The 17,754-nt window shown below is 39.7% G+C and overlaps 1 protein-coding gene across 2 annotated transcripts in view; it reads right to left on the reverse strand.

Moving 5' to 3' along the window:
• Positions 1-905: 905 nt before the first annotated feature.
• The window catches only part of arrdc1b (arrestin domain containing 1b), a 43,141-nt gene continuing 26,292 nt past the window's right edge, over positions 906-17,754 (reverse strand). Inside the window, exons 3-9 of one of the 2 annotated variants that reach the window (XR_003694567.1) lie at positions 15,624-15,674; positions 8,259-8,413; positions 7,376-7,558; positions 6,709-6,885; positions 4,638-5,094; positions 3,659-3,832; positions 906-1,429 (exon numbers count right to left, since the gene is read on the reverse strand). Coding sequence is in view for 1 of the 2 variants with exons in the window: in XM_028601209.1 (XP_028457010.1) it covers positions 3,768-3,832; positions 4,638-5,094; positions 6,709-6,885; positions 7,376-7,558; positions 8,259-8,413; positions 15,624-15,674 (1,088 nt within the window). In the remaining variant the exon portion in view is untranslated. The remainder of the gene's footprint in view (positions 1,430-3,658; positions 3,833-4,637; positions 5,095-6,708; positions 6,886-7,375; positions 7,559-8,258; positions 8,414-15,623; positions 15,675-17,754) is intronic. The other variant, XM_028601209.1, reaches the window with a different exon arrangement.

Here is a 17,754-nt window from a genome sequence, read left to right on the forward strand (position 1 = left end):
TACATGTCTATTTGTTGAATGTAAAGAGTTAAAACCTACCAAAGTGAAATTCCTTATGTATGTAAGTATACTTGGCCAGTAAAACTGATTCTGAAAACTTCAAAATAAATCTTAATCCATAATAGGTACAGTATTGACATGTTTGGAGATTCCAATATACATTATCATTAGTCATTCTGTGAACTGTAATGTTTGGCAGAGAGCTCTTAACCAATCGCTAGGTTTCTGGGGCTACACAGGTATTAACTTCCATTTTATGTCCCACGTTGAAACCGCAAACACACATACTCATTCTTTAAATGTTCTCTGAACTTGTCTATTTAATGCAAAACACTCTCTCTGCAGTTTTATCAATACGGATGAAGGGCTTTGCTGCAGCTGCCTATTATCTTATTGTCTTTTATTTATTTGATAATTGTTTCTGTTGTATTTGTATTTTATTCTATTGGCTATTTTTACCTTTTTTTATTGTCTATGCACATTGTAAAGCACTTTGTGACCTTGTCTGTGAAAAGCGCTGTATAAATAAATGTACTTATTATCTGAGCCTCGCCAAACATCTTTATTCCAGCTTCTTTTTATTTTAGTCACCATTGCAACGGCTTCTGCTGGCTGCCTTTTTGTATGTGCAGCTTTTTAGGACAACTAAGAACTTCCTGTGGTTGTACACATATTTTCCAGAAATGAACCATTTACACTTACATCCAGCTCAGTAGACTGTGGTTTCTATGCCGTTTCAGCTGTTTTGGAGTCTTAACTAATAGAAATGTTTGCGCTTATGTGATGCACTTTTTATTGTTAAGGTGCTATAATGCTCACCGTCTTTTAAAAGAAAAGGAAAATTAGTTTTAGAAGCATGTTCCCGTTTCGGAACCACAAAGCTGACGGTCGACAAACAACAAGAGCATGTCATATATTTTTTTTATTGTTATTCTGTACTGTACAACTTAGATTCGCACTGTATGTTGAAATATTACATTGACTGATTGAGGTGCTACTATTAGTATCTGCATACTGCACCTGTAAACAGTTTACGTAGAAAAATACAAAACCAGACACCACTCATCAATATGTGAGGGGGGAAAGTGAAAAAAAACCAACAACACAGAACAAGTGGGGCTTCATAAAGCTATAGTACCTTTTGGTGGCAAAGAATTAAACAGAATCAGGATCGATAAAGGCAGTGTGAAATGACTTCAGGGAGTTGTTGCTGCTGCTGCTGCTGCATTCTTGGAGATAAAACAAATTGTACATATTTTCTAAAAAAAAAAAAAAAGATAAAAACAAGTTCAACAGGTCCAGTGTCCTTGTCGTTTTTAAAAAGCTACATTTGTATACATCAAGTACACTTAGCACAGTCCACAAAATAGGAAGAGAGTAGGTCCTGATGTCCTCCCTGACAGAGAAGAAGAAGGTCCATCACAAGCTCCTGGAAGAGGGGGTGGGAATCCAGATTGTTTAAGGCATGCATTCACAATAATGTAGAACCAGATTTCGGTGGACATTTCTGAGCTGATGTGTCTCACAAAATAAAATACAAAATCCTAGTAACGTGGGAATATAATCTGCAGTCAGAAGCCAACACCAGCACTGGGATTTTTTTTTTTTCTTTTTCATTCTCAAATCACAGAATGGACTTGGAGATTGTACTTAAATGTTGTAAAATAAGACAAAACACATTAAAAGTCACACACACATTCAGGATAGCAGTTGTGCTTTAGATTTTCAGTGGTGTTAGTTTACCACAGAAACATGCTTTGAAAACCCAGTAGGGCCGGGTGAAATGGTTGAAGTCCTTCTAATCACATACATAAAGATATTTAAGGTCATCAAGATAATATGACCGACGTACGCAAAATCTGATACAACAGTCATCCTGAATGGCATTGATTATGCCGACAGGTAAAACTGTAGAATTATCACCCAGCCCTTGTACACAGGCAAAGAGAAATGTCTCTAACAGATCATTTACCGTGCACAGGTGCTGAATCAAAAATCTATTTCAAATTGTCGAGTGTGAGTGAAAACAGAAAACAGGTGAACTTGTCCAAGTTCTATCTCTCTCTCTCTCTCTCTCACACACACACACACACACACACACACACACACACACACACACACACACACACACACACACACACACACACAGTTATCCATGCAAATTAAAAAAAGTGAAAAGTGCACATGTACAGTATGTTTATCATCTGCACCGCCTGAAGTTTCAGGGGATTCTCATCTCACTAATGTAACACTAACAGAAGGTTAAGGCAAAAGACGGGAGAGGAACCAACACACAATCTCATTCAGACTGAGCCTGAAACAATGATGCTAAACGACTTGCATCACGTCTCGCAACGGCACGCATCTCACACCTCAATCTGTCAGTTCTGCTCAAAAAACGAGATGTACATTTGCACAGCACAGCACAGCAGACCTCCGTCTGTGCATCACAGAAGCAGAGCCCCAGTGAAGTGTTCCAGTTTGCGTGGCTGGTTGTGTTGCTCCAGGTTCAAGAGGAGTAGAGATAAACTCGTGATGACCACAAGAGGGCAGAGAAAGACCGCGTCAGTCCTGCAGTCCTCGTCTGCAGCTGCCTGAGAAAGGAGCCTCATCTGCAGATAAAACGGTCTGCTGAATACAAAACTGGTGTCAAAGCAAAACCTCTCGGCTACATGAGGCAACACGCGGTGGCGGTACACAGGTGATGCACGTTTTCAAAATGCATTCCAGTTTCTCAACATAAATTATCTTGGCCACAAACAAAAATGTATGTATTCCAACTGGTCATATCGATAAAAACAATGTTTAAAAACATACCGATTTTAGTGTGACTGGATTTATTTTTTATAAACTACTGTATTTTTTTGCTACCTTTGTTTTGAGTTATAGAACTGAGAGGCGTTGCTGTGACACGATATGTCTTTAAAGCCCCTATGTGTAGGATTTTAACGATTTCTGACTGCCAACTTGTAGTCTTATTATAAAATAAGACGCGGTAGCAGACAGTGATGTATGCCACTACAGTCACAGACACAGACTTCAGTCATTTTCACTGGGGTTGGCTAATATTTCCTCAAACACAGACTTTAGCCATCGGAATAAATCTGCGATGCTATAAAACACGGAAAAATCCTACACAGTGTGGCTTTAACTAGTCCTACCCAAACAAACAAAACGCTCTCCAGCATGAAGACAGCTCTGCCCTGCTGACGATGAGGACAACTGAGACACAGCTGACGCAGACAGACAGCGGTGGACCACGATAACAAGTGCACAATTGGAACAAGACTACAAAAAAGGCCCAACGTTTGATCGATGTCAAACATGAGCCTTCAGTAGGCCAAAATCATTTTCAAGGCATCACAGATGCAAAGAGTCATTGGAGAAAAAAAATAAAAATAAAAACATGACAGATTTTACTCCGCCCCATGAAAGACACACGCCCAATCACTGAATATTTTAAATGCTGTCTGAGGATCCAAAATTCTCCTTTTAGGCACAGTGATGTTCCCCCGTTGTGTCTGACCCAAACCTGATGGGACACGGGGGTGAAAATAAAAAAAAAACGTATATTCAATATAAGCTACGATCCCTTTTTTTAAAATTATTATTCAAGGACAAAGAAACAATCTTTGGGGTGTTCTGGGGGGTGGAGTACCGTCCATCCTCTTTAACCCGGCATGTCGCTGTCCTGATTTGTCGAGAGGCAAATGCAAACAGGTGTGGGTGGGCGTGGCCATGATGTTTCATCATCACCTGTTTCTTCTCTACTGTCTGCTGTTGAAACTGGAGTCGGCGCTACTGCAGCTTTCCTCGTAACTGGGTGGGGGCTCTGTAACACACAAAGGCAACAAAAATAGTCAGTAACATAGTTGACCCCTTCTCTAAGCCTCTGTTCCACTAGTCACTAGTAAAGCAGCTCTTGGTTAGTCAGCGGATTTTGTCATATAGAGTATCTTTCATCAGTCTATCTGAAATGCTCCAACATGTTCCTGGGGTTTTCTGGCCATATTTTTGAATAAAATACAACATAACTTTGCTGGACAGTGCATTTTGAACTCTTCTACAAAGAGTGTAGGCCTTATCCACAGCAGACATTTTGACGTGTCATAGTAGGAAAAGCAAAGCTGTTACTAATAACATGAACAATGACTGTTATTACTATAATTAAGTGGCCCGGCTTTTATCCGATTTCTTTTTTTAAAGAATACAAACTACGGAAGACACAACTTTGGCATAGTCAGGACCTTTGCATGAGTAGGAAGCACCTTTTTAGAATTTGGCAGAATTCGCAGGTACCTCAATTGTTTTTTTTACTTTTATCAAAACGTACCCACGCACACGGCTCTATAGTGCGATTGTTTGTATATGACTTGAACCAGGAGATTACTTGTGTTTGTCTAATTAAGGTTGACCTATAAGAAGGACAACACTATTACAAGAGTTGACACTTGGCTCGACACCAGCCAGGGTTTACCTGCTTTTAAAGAAAGAACTTCAGACAACTAATTCCTTGAATTGATGCGGTGAAAACATAAAAGGATATTTTAACGCGATAGATATAACAAACTTGTGTGAATATTGTGTTTGTCTGTGTACCGGTGTGCCGGTGTGAAAAGACTTTCTGGAGAACTAACCATGAGGGTAGTCCCAGCTGCTGTACTCTGGAGGGAGGATGAGAGAACAGGAAGTGGGGATAGGGGTCGCGTTTCCTCCCTCGGTGAAGAAAGGTATGGTGGCCCCGGTGGACACGCAGAACAGGGGAGCGGAAGCGTCGGGCCGCCTGTGGCTGGGAGGAAGGGCTGCGCCGGGCGCGTGGCTGAACGCGCTGGGGGACATGGTGACAGGCTGACACGAGGGATCCTGCTGAGAGTGACTCTTGGTTGGAATCTCCTCACTGGCCACGCCCCCGGCACACAGCCCCTCCTCTGGCTCCTCCTCCGCCGGCGGGGCACTGGGCGTCACGCCTGCCGCTGTGGGTGCAATGGCGTGCTCTGGAGTGGAGGGCATGGCCCTCGACGGAGACAAGTTCACAGCGATGTTCCCAATGTAGATGGGCAAAGTGACGACCGCGTCGGGAGATTTCAGGGACACCTGTAACACAAACAGGATTTATGAAGGGAGGACTCAATTACATTTGAAATGTATACTGCAGTATAGTTCAAGCTCATTCATTATTTATTTTAAAAGCATGGCCTTTATCTGTGTTTATTTTGGGTAGAAATCTGATAAAAAAAATTAAAAAAAAGAAGAATTCAAAATACAGAAGAAAATCTGAGTTAAACAATTTGGAACACATCCAATTTGCAGTTTTATCATTTATTGTTGCTCAAGGGACTCGGCAGTTTATTTGCATTTCTTCATATTTTCATTCCTCACTTTAAATTACCAGGAGATTTTCTGAGCTGTGAGAACCTCATCTACTGTGAACAGAAACAGGAAACACAACCAGACTAAATCGAAGTTAACAGTGGTCGAAAGGGATCGGTTTCTTTTTTAAATCTGGGTCGAAGTTTCTGTAATAAAAATCTAAATCTGTAACTGACTTAAAAGGATAAGACTGGTGTTATTCTACACTACCGGTCAAAAGTTTGGGGTCACTTAGAAATTTCCATTCCACTCCATTCCAGACACAATACCTGCTGAGATCAGTTGTATTGTTTTTTTTAACCAGGGCAGCAGTTTTCAGATGACATTATTTGCTTACATAATTGCAAAAGGGTTCTCGACTGTTGTAGAAAGAAGTGGCTGAAGAAACACTTGAAATTCATGCTTTTTGGTCTAAACGTCATACCCAAATTAAAAGTGGTACAGCTCCCATATACTTTGACACTCAGGGGTGTGCCTGATATCATTGGAAAGGTGATTGATGTGGGTTTGTTTGTGTATTTGAGAAGTGTTGTATTTTGTAGTTTTTGGCTTTTTTATTTGCACTTTTCAAATAGAAATAAAAAAAAACGCACAGACACATTTGTAGAAAAGAATTCATATAAAATCCATTTTTGAGTCTTTTAGCTTCTGAATTTTTTTCTGTAGTAAGCTGAGACGTGGCTAATGCTGTGTTGTCTGTCACCTGTCAGATGTGTTTACAGCAGTGTATTTTAATAATTTTACAGATTTATAACTTGGACAGAAATAAAAAATCTCCATTCTAGCCTCTGTAACTCTGTGTCAGTAAGGCCTAGAATCACCCTGACACAACTTGAGTGTTTCCTTTCCAATGATATCAGGCACACCCCTGAGTGTCAAAGTATATGGGAGCTGTACCACTTTTAATTTGGGTATGACGTTTAGACCAAAAAGCATGGAATTTCAAGCATTTCTTCAGCCACTTCTGTCTACAAAAGTCGAGAACCATTTTGCAATTATGTAAGCACATAATGTAATCTGAAAACTGCTGCCCTGATTAAAAAAAACAATACAACTGATCTCTGCTGGTATTCTGTCTGGAATGGAAATTTCTAAGTGACCCCAAACTTTTGACCGGTAGTGTATATGTTTCTTATTGCCAATAAATCCCATGAAAACACCAAAACCAAATTGATTCCACAGTCCTTAGTATTGTCTGTGTAGCTAGAGCCAGATATATCCGATTCCTCTGTGCCAAAGAGCTCCAATGTTTCCCCAAAACTACTAAAAACACATTAGTGATCCACATTGTTGCACTGGATGACATTTTCCTTTATTATCACGAACACACACACTGACCTGAATAAAGTAGTCGATGTCTATGAGGCTGCAGCCAGCCAGCGCAGACTGAGGAAGAGGAGGGACGATGATCTGCTCTCTCCACTCGGCATGTTTTCCCGCCTTTACTCCGGCTCCCTCCACCTCTGCGATGGTCCGCAGGTCGAACACAGGCCGCTTGGTCTTATAGGTCACTTTCTGGTGGGAAATAAAAAGATGCTATAGTGACTTCAACCACCTCTAGCTTATTGGAAGGAAGAACCTCTATTCCTGTTACCTTGAGGTACAAAGAGATTTGATGTGCACCCACATGAAAGGATTAGTGCTATGATTCTGAGCTTATGTTTTTGAAGCTTTTGGGAGTCCCAGCAGATATTTATAATACATCCCTAGGATGGAAATTTCACAGGGGCAGTGCACACTGGCTGTGCTCATACTAAATTGTATTTGGGATAGGGCAAAGACTAAAAACATAGAGATCTGTTTCTCATTTCTCTTTTTTTTCCTTGACTGATTTTTTATAATCTATTTTCTTTAGTTTTTTTTCCTTCTGTCCTCAACACCTACGTTATAAAACCAACAAAATCTTATTTTCAAAGATGACTCACTGCAGAAAAATGTTAGCCTGAGAGAAAGGTGTGGTGGTGAAAAAAAACCCATAACTAATACTCTAATACTAATGATCTACCTGTATGAGACTGGCCAGCACACATCCTGTGTCCTTCCCAGACTTGTTGTGGATCTCAGTGGCTAACTTGATGACCTGGCCCGGAATGTAACCCCTCAGGTCACTGTGAGCCTTCAGCATCAGGGTCCCCGTCTTCACCAGGAGGTAGCTGAACTTCTTAGTAGTGACAGCGTAACTCGGAAGCTGCGGAGACAGAGTCGCAGGATAAACGTGTGCTCGTGCGTTGTTAGTAATTAAGAAGCCTCATTAGCCCATGCTTTGCTAAGAATCTATTCATGCTTGGTTCCAGAGTTTCTGACAGTCATGACGGGAAGAGAGTGAATGATATACAGTGGTGCTCATAAGTTTATGAACCCATGCTAAAGTTGACTAAAATGAGGAAAAAAAAAAAAAAAAAAAAAAAAGGCCAGTTATTTCATGGATCCAGGATACTATGCATCCTGATCAAGTTCCCTTGGCCTTTGAAATTAAAATAGCCCCACATCATCACATACTCTTCACCATACCTAGAGACTGGCATGGGGCACTTTCAATAAGATAATCTCTCAATGCAAATCAAACCAGCTATTAGGCTAACTGAAATAAAACCATGCCAATCTCTAGGTATAATAATATAACTAATAATTGCTAATAAAGTAATGTAGGGGAGTAGAGAAAAAAACAAGTATTAGATCCTGCTCTGCCTTTAAATTTAATAAGCCTCAACCAAGACAAACGCTGATCAAATAAAGAGATCCATTACATTGTTTCAGAGTCTCTTTTGTTTCTCCAATATATCCAAAACTTTTTCAAAGGACAGAACGGCAACATTAAAGTTTGTGAAGGAATAAAATGAGCAAAAAAATGATTAAAAAGTAGAGAAATGTGTGCAGCAAGCACTTACTTCAATTTCAGGCACCTCATTGAGGTTGAGCAGGTTGAGTATGTAGAAGGCCCTCTGGGCTTTGTAGTCCTTAGAGAAGCGAGGCGTGTCAATGGCCACCCTCACACGGTAACTAATCTTCCCAAAGGGTCCCTCAAAGGAAGTCGGGGGAGTGACTGAAGAGGGGATTGGGAAAAAGACAATACAGACTTTAACACTGAGAAAAGTAACTGATATTTTGGGGCAACCCATCCAATCGTTTGATGTAATATTCAAAGTTATCTTTTTTTTTTTTTTTTTTAAGATTTTTTATGGGCCTTTAATGATAGGACAGCTCAGACAAAGGGGAGAGAGGGGGAAGACATGCAGGAAAACCATCACAGGTCGGACTCGTATGGTGCAAAACGTGAGAGCTTGTAGAATACAATGTGAGAACTTACATAACAAAAAATTTGAACTTGTATGTTAAAATTTGCACTTGTAAAACTAAAATTTGCACTTGTAAAAAATATTCACACGTGATCTGAATTTGACGTCACAAAAAGACAAAAAACACGAGAGCTTGTAAAAAGAATCTGAACTTGTAAATTGAAATTTGCACTAAAAAATATTATAAAATAGTGTTTATATTAAAGTATTTAGAGTAGTGTTATGATATTTGTTACTGATTAAAACCTGAGGTTCTCCCTCCTTTCCGTTCTATCTTACATTCTTATTATGAACTTGTTGATTTGAACGTGTCATGATTCCAACAATGCATATTATTGTACCGTTGGACGTGAGTTTGCCCCAGTTGAACCGGGAAGTGAAAATTGGGCATCAAAGCAGGCTCAGATTACTCAGACTGAACCATCAAACAGACATAAACATGAACACACCCTTCCCACACAGTAACATGCAGACCTGTTAGCATACTACTGCATGAGCTGAAAAGGTCTTGTGCCATTTACAAAAGAAAAACAAATACATTATCTGCAGAGTGCCAAATGGTTGGTAGATAAGTAGATTAAATTGGGCCGGCCTGTAGCCTACGCTCTTCTATGTCATCAGGTGACGCTTAGCTTAGCACATCTTTAACAATGCATATAGTTTTACACTTTTCATGTTCATGTTTTAATTATTAAAGCAATGATAAAACATGTTTTCTTGGTAGCTGTAGAGAGAGAACATGGTCCTAAATGAGGTGATGTAAGAACTTGCGAACATAAGAACTTTCACAGGGTTTCCTTTTTTCTGTCGGTGGGTTTCCTTAAAAACTACCTAGCAGATCAGCAACCTCAGTCTATGTGGCGGTACTGCACCTTAACGCTTGTTGCCAGCCCCCCATAAAAAACTAAAACAAAGAAGTCAGTCAGTCAGACAGCACAGATGGCAGAGAGTGAATCCCAGTTTAACCCCTGAGTATTAATAAATATAGTAAACTTACAGCAACTCAATGTAAAAAAAAAAAAAAGTAATATTTAAAGGACACTTTTAATATTACTTTATATACTTTACTTCAGTAAATTAGTTTTGCACCAAATGTATCGCAACAAGTGTTGCAAAAGTCGAGGCGCAGATTCGCCACTTTGTGATGCGAGAGAGCGCATACAGTGACATATTCAAGAGGTTGTAATCACTGAATTGTGGTTGTGATGGAAAATGAACCTGAGTAAAAGAAAAAAAAAGTACACGAGTAAATGTTGCATTACAAGTTTGCAGCGGTCATTGTGTTCATGCAAATATCAATCTACACATTTGTGAATATTTTTTCTACAAGTGCAAATTTCAATTTACAAGCTCTCGTGTTTTTTGTCTTTTTGTGACTTCAAATTCAGATCACGTGTGAATATTTTTTACAAGTGCAAATTTTAATTTTACAAGTGCAAATTTTTTGTTATGCAAGTTCTCACATTGTATTCTACAAGCTCTCACGTTTTGCACCATATTTACCTTCATTGACTCGAACCCTGGAGCCTCTGCATCGAGGAACAAACCTCTATATATGTGCGCCCGCTCTACCAACTGAGCTAACCAGCCACGCAAAGGTATCGCTATTAAATGTGAAATCTGCGTTTTTGCTTAGAATTAAATTGTGAAACACAACTACCATAAATGTAGACAGATGTTACAGCTGTGCATGTGCATACAATATATTGTAAAAACTATTATATAAGGAAAAGAAATTCAAGTTCAAAAGGTCAAGTCCATATCTCAATGTGTATTTGTGAAGTAAAAAAAGAGACCACAAATTAAAAGGAGAAAAAGGAAAAAAAACAAAGACAGAAAAGGTTTGACACACACACACACACACACACACTTTATGTGTTTCGCTCTGTCAATGAACATGTTCTTTAACAAATAATGCAATGCCTGATAAAGCAGGATTAATCAGTCTGAAATTTAAATCATTTCCTTTTATATGATTGTTACGTGTAGGGAGGAGTACAGGGCTGAAATCTGTGTCCTTATCCATGCAGGCCTCTATCAGAGCTGTCACAAGATGTGAGGAGCCTTTTAGACGGATTCCTGCACTTTCGTCCTGAATGGAAAAAGGACACTGATTGTTCTTGTGACTTGAGAAAAGGGCAGGAAACAGGGAGGGAAATGGCTGGAGGAAAGGAAATTTAAGGCGAGTGAGATTAAAAATAACTATTTGGGGAGGAAGCAGCCAGACAGACAGACAGGAGAGAGATGTTCATAGCCGGAGAAAAGATTAAAAAAACATTAGATTCAAAACCTCTTTTGGTTTTGTGATCCGTACGAACAATCTGCATTTAAATTTCACAAACAGAATGTACAAAAAGGTGATTAATGGGTTGTCAAAATAAACGCTGAGCCACTCTCTCTCACTCTCACTACAAGTGTTCCTTTTTCCACTGATCCTTATTCAGATGTTAATACCAACGAGACCAATGGCTGCTGCTGCTGTCAGCAGAAATTAACCAGATGTGTTGTTGTTTTGTTGCAGACAGTTTGGTAGCAAGAACAGCCTGAAGCACCCCTAACTTTCCCTGGAGACACACCAGACTGAGCTGCTCGTTGGCTGCTGAAAGTGGCCAAAGATTGCACCGCGTGACTTGATCCTTTGAGCTCACACAAATACAATGCTGACTTTTTGAGCTGCAGTTCATCATGCTTGAAGTACATGAGCTGTACTTCAAGGTGCTAACTTGATTTCAACAAGCAGCCCCCTCAACATTTTCGTTTCAGGCTAGACTTGTGCATCTAGGAACATGATAAGCACTTGTTGATTTGCATGTCACAAAAGAGATTTTGGCACCTACGTTAAAACTGGGGCGGCTGTGAACGTCATTCATGGTCCCAGAGGCTGAATCCTAATGACATTTCCTCTATTGCCACCGAGATGTTCACATTTGTGTTGTTTGGTTTGGAATGTCTGGACAACTCTTGGATGGACTGCCATGAAATTTGGTACTGGCATTTATGTTCCTCCTCAGGATGAGTTGTCATCTCTTTGGTGACCCCTTGAATTATCAATTAGTCCAACACTTTGGTTTATCACTAAATACAGCCAGGCGAACATGGCTAATATTGTATAGTACCTGCTTAACATCAGCATGTTAGCATTGTCCATGTGAGCATGCGGATATTAGCATTTAGCTGAAAGCACCCCTGTGCTAGACTGGGTAATCCCAGACCGATCTGCTGGCGATTTGATTTCGCCCTGCAGCTCAGGCTGGAAACCTTTACATTTATCTATTCTGCTTCCATTACAAATCTGCAGGGACCAATGACAAACATATCCAAGGCTTATCCACCTGGCACGCTATTGGCGGGTTTAACCATGGATGTATTAAGAGAGGGTTTAACACGATGAACCGTTGTTGCAGTCGTCACACCGTTGGTTGCGCTCTCCCGGATCGTTGGTCTGATTGGTTGAAGGACAATCCAATTGCGTACAGAGTCATTTGAACTATGCCCGTTGATCACGCCTCTCGTGCAGTAGAAAATACAGAGCAGACGCCCCAGACTAATGTTCAATCTTAAAGTGCCCATACTATGAAAAGAAAATCACTTTTTCTGGGATTTGGGGTGTTATTTTGTGTCTCTGGTGCTTCCACATGCATACAAACTTTGGAAAAAAAAACATCCATGCTGTTTTGAGTGAGATACGGGTTTCTGAATGGGTCCTGCCTTCAGTCTCTGGGTGAGCTGGTCGAAATCTGCACGGCTTTCTACGTCACTAGCCGAGATGAGGGGCCTAGGGGGCTAACCGTTAGCATGCTAGCGCTAGCATGCTAGCTCGTTCTCAATGGCAAAACACTGCTACAACACACACAAATTCACCCTAATCTACAAAATAAATTGTATAGAACTACTTACATGTCCCTGTTCTGCAGGTATTCAAAGTTGGAAGTGCGCCCTCATTTAGAAGAAGTCTCCCGGCTAATCCTGCCTTGTACAGGCCGAAGTTGGAGAAACAGCTTGCTACTGTGCATGTGCGACTGACAACAAAGATGTTACAGAAGTAGCGAGGTCTCACTCTGTAGCTAAAACAGAGATCTGACACAGGGTGAAAAGAGGAGCTGCAGCAATGTGCAGTACAACAAAAATATGGTGTTTTTTGAAAATTAAACCATGTAAACCTATTCTGGTACAACCTCTAAATACAATTATGAACCTAAAAATGAGCATAATATGGCCACTTTAAAAGATTGAGCTTGCTCTGGTGATAGTCAGACTAACCCTGTGACTGAATACAGCCTAACAGAGTTGCTAGCATGGCTGAATGTTAGTCTTATCTGGATGTCTACATTACATATAAACATCATCTCAACAACATTTAAATGACTATATTAGAATCAGGGTTCAAAATTAGCACCATTTACTAGCCAAATGCTGGTAAAATATGCAAGTAGCTGGTAGATTTGCTTCACTCACCAGCCAAAAAAAAAACAAGGGTAAACTATTAAAGTAACTGGTGGAATTAGAACATTCACTAGCCATTTGGCTGGTGGACGAAAAAGTTAATTTTGAACCCTGATTACAATATGTATCAGTTCCTAATTATAAAGTTGAAACAACAGTTATGTGAGGTCTAAGAAATATTTTAGTCTTTATCCGAAATTTAGCTCAGTTTTAACCTTGACCTATAATCTACAAATCACCAAATGTCAAAGTAACCTTTTTTTTCTGAATGTAGATCTTGTCAGAGGAGTACAGATCAAGTAGAGAAGGGTTCATCTTCTAAATGTGGAGATACACTGGTTGTGAGAAGGAATCTCATTTGGAGATAACACTATTTGATTTCAGGAGGTCTGGCTTGTCGGGAGATGCAGCACACATTTCACACACTCTCTGTCTGACAGCATGCCCCCTGATTTGAGTGTAGCAGCCAATTCCTTCCTCCCAGCTCAGTGTTGATGTTTTGAAATGTATCACAGTTGACAGTTTTATTTCAGAAACCAACAGTGAGACAGGAGGATATTTTCTGTCTTCTGCTATGGAATTTGATCATCAGCTTCTCACTGGTTATTCCGTTTTATTGAATAAATATAAGGATGCTTACATGTTCATGCATGCTCATCTTCAAAAGGATAACAGTTTAAATCACCTTTTCATCTATTTTGTTCTCACTCCTCTTTCTCAATTGTATCTCGCGTCCCTTTGGAATGAGGCCATCCACCATTTTTATCCAACCCGGTTTATCCCTCTAAGTGTCCCTGTACGGAGCTCATCTCAGCCTACGCCTTCCTTGTTCCCCCTGTGAGAAGTGATCCGGCTTGAACGCCACCTGATGCCTTGACTCCAGATAAATGAGTTGGGCTTGTCAGAGGAAATTCTGTTAGTCCTTCCATGTCGAGGTTGTTGTTAAAAGACACTGACATTGCTCAAGGCTCCTTCTCCTAACTACCTACTTGTGAGCATCAGCAGGATGACCAACAACCCTCTAAACCCCACCATGTCCTTTGCCACTAAAACCATTTCTACTGATCTTCTCCCTTTCCTGACAACCTTCACCATTTTTGCTCATTTTATAGATTTTCCTCATGAAGGATGAATGTATTGCAGGGCTGTTGTATTAGACCATTAGTTTTAGCTAGGTGTAACAAATAAACGGACAACTGAGTGCATGTTACCAATGTGAAAGGCTCTACTTTTAGTCCTTAAACACCTTCCTCAGTCAAAACATATAGAACAATTTAATGGAAACACCAGCCCCGTTTCCATTAAATTGTCATGCAAACTTTTGTTGGGCATTTGGGAGGGGGGTGGGTAGGTGGATCGATAGGAAAATGAAAAAACAAATGGAAAAATTTTGATTTGTACAGACTTTGAACTTGTACCAATGTACTAATAAAAACTATTTTAAAAAAACTCTGCTGCATAAGGATAAGCACTATAAAGCTGGTTAGTCAACTGGCAAAAAAAAGAAAAGAAATGGTCAAGCGATTTTTAAGCAAACTTTTGAAATGTCACTGGAAATGCTAATTAGGCGCGTTTCCATCAACTGGTGTGGTTTGGTTAATTCTTCTTTCATGTCAGCTAGGCTTGGCCATGATTTATGCCGTCCTTTTAACATTTCTTCAATTCAACTTTGTTGTTATTATACTTGCGTACAACGAAACAGTCTTGTCATTCCAAGATAGCGCAACCTTTACAAGATGACATTTTGGCTTTTCTTTAACGAACTACCACACTTCATTGATATTTTTTTTAATCACCATGACTTTCTATCATCGTACGTATGTATTTTCTATGTGTTTTGATGCTGACGCGTTTTCATATCTACACATAAATATCTCTCAAAGAGAATAAAAAACCTCATTATCATCGCCGCCTCTCTAAATCCAGTGTTAAAAGTCAAGTTGGCTCATTCTACCTAATCACTTCATTTGCTGCCAAGTCTATTTTGAAGACATATAAGAGCATATCGGTTTGCTGTACCAGCAGGGGGCAACAGGAGACACTTGGCTCTCCAATGAGCCACTTTTCACTACATTCTAGTCAACATCACAGGTGCCATGTATGTCCAGCTGATCTTTGAGTCATCGTGGTGTTGTCATTTCTCGGCCAGCAGTTAAAAATCAACTTACGTGTTTGTGAACAAGTGGCACGGGTAATAAAGATGCAATATCACGCTGAGGCACACAATTGGCAAGTTCCTGACAAGTCTTTTAAACATTAACTACGTGATGAGCCTTTACACACCATTGCTATCACAGATCTGAGTGTGTGTATGCTTTGTGTCGGCGACAAAGGGCTTAGGGCTGAACATTTTGTAAGTTCAGGAATTAGAAAAACGTATCAGATGTTATCAAACCTGCACGCTCATTTTACTGACGTCATCTGGACCTGGAAAACTATCACAGGAACTGAAGGCGTGCCCTCGACATGGAGGAATGAGGTTAAACGGGTCATCGGGGTTAATCCCACACTTACCTGGAATAAGAAACTGGAAGGGGAAACTGTGTTCGCCCGCACCCAGGGTTCCAAAAAAAAAAAAAAAAAAAAAAAAAGGGAAGGCTCATCAGTTACACAGTAGACGGACAGAAAAGAAGAAAAAAAATGCAAATGACATTCATGGGTGCATATATAGTGATTATTATGAGCGTTTGTATGTATGATTGTCTTTATTTCGACTTCACATATCCCTTAGTAAACATCAGGTGTCCTGTGGGGATCAGCTACTTCCCAGTGTGACGGAGTTTCTGAGACAAACAGGCTTTGTTGTTCAAAGACAGCAGAGCCGAGAGGTTTTCTGTTGTGAACGAAACTAGCAACAGAAACCAATCAGCCGGCGTCAGAGGAAGTGATGAACTGTTGGCCTTGTGTCGGCCAACACATGTAGCTGGCAAAGTTGGAGAACTTCTCAGCAAAGTTAATCAATGATTTAGAAGCACAGTGGGGCCAGCAGTGATCGACCCAAGACTGAGTGCATTCTTCTGCAAACTACATCTATGGATCAGCATCTTCTATATATATATATATATATATATATATATATATATATATATATATATATATATATATATATATATATATATATATATATATATATATATATATATATATATATATATATATATATATCTATCTATCTATCTATCTATCTATCTATCTATATATATATATATAAAAAATGTTAATGTTATGAATCTTATTGTCAAAAAAACAACAACTGTCACTCCGGCCCAAGCCCACTGGTTCCTACTGAAGACTTAAAACTAATAAGCTATCAGGCTTTGGATATACAGACAATACTCATTAGTAGCATCAGTTCATTGTAGATTTTCTTTTCAATTAGTTAACAATAAGAAACATATAGCCCATCAACTGCCATATGCTAGATGTAGACAAAATGTATTCAGAATCTCATGCAAAGTAAAAAAGCGGTATGAACACTAGAAACAAAAAAAAAAAAAAAAAAAAAAACTTGCTTGTATCAGACTACAAACTCTGTATTACTGATGTTATCAGACAGCACAGGGTACACTGGTGCAGACCTTCCTGTGTGTCCAGAAGCACATGTGGCATTCTGAGGATCTCAACAGGAAGTGCTCCTGAAATATGAAGAGGGGTTTTGGAATTTAAAACAAAGTCTGTTAAGTAAAATTTTCTCATACTTGTTTACATCTCAAGCTCATTTAAGTGATAAGAGCATAAGGGCCTTTCCATCCCTGTCGCACTGATAGCACCTTGAGAGAGTCAGCTTATTAATTCTCCAGATGAGCTGGCAACCCAATTAAATTCTCCCAGACAGCAACATGTCTCACCTCATTAGGGACGGGCACAACTTCTTCCGTTAGTGCTCAGACTGTGTGCGTGTTCATTTGCATTGTGTTTACTGCTCAAGGAAGCAGTAATACTGTAAACCAACGCCGTTACAAGCCTCAGCTACTTTATATACTCAACTGTAAGGAGCCTAGCTAACACGGGTACAGGCAGAAAATCAAGATGAAGGAAAACAATTCAAAAATTTACTTGAAAAGACTTTAAACATCATTTGATCACAGCTGACTTCACACTAAGGACTGAGAAATTTGAAGTCTTTGCTTGTATCTGTATAGAACAAGCTGAGATTCCTAACTTTAGCATACTAAACCTAACCAGATCGGAGTATCCAACTACCCATATCAACCATAGACAATTCAAACCCATTCTACCTACAGCACTAATGACTAGAAAAGACTATGACACCAGGGGGACAGGGCAATCTACAAGAAAGATCTATAAAGACTGTAAAGGAATACCTCACCCTCAAAATGACCATTTGTATATTAATTACTCACCCTGTTACCCTGAATTGTTGAAGAAAAATGGTCTCCACGGTGAACAGAGAATCCATCTATCACTTCACTTCTAAACTAATTGTCTCCGTAACACAGGGTGAGTCATTGATACAGAAATGATCATTTTGAAGGCGATGTATTGCTTAAGTCTAAGTGCAACTTACAGGTTCTGTTCCAGAAGAACAAAATGCTGATTAACAATCATATTGATGAAGTTTCTATGTAAATGAACCTGCTCCACTGCAAATGCCAACATTTGGGTAAATTCTAACTCGTTTTGC

The sequence above is a fragment of the Perca flavescens genome, chromosome 16, assembly GCF_004354835.1.
Source record: "Perca flavescens isolate YP-PL-M2 chromosome 16, PFLA_1.0, whole genome shotgun sequence".
In the NCBI taxonomy this organism is placed as follows: domain Eukaryota; kingdom Metazoa; phylum Chordata; class Actinopteri; order Perciformes; family Percidae; genus Perca; species Perca flavescens.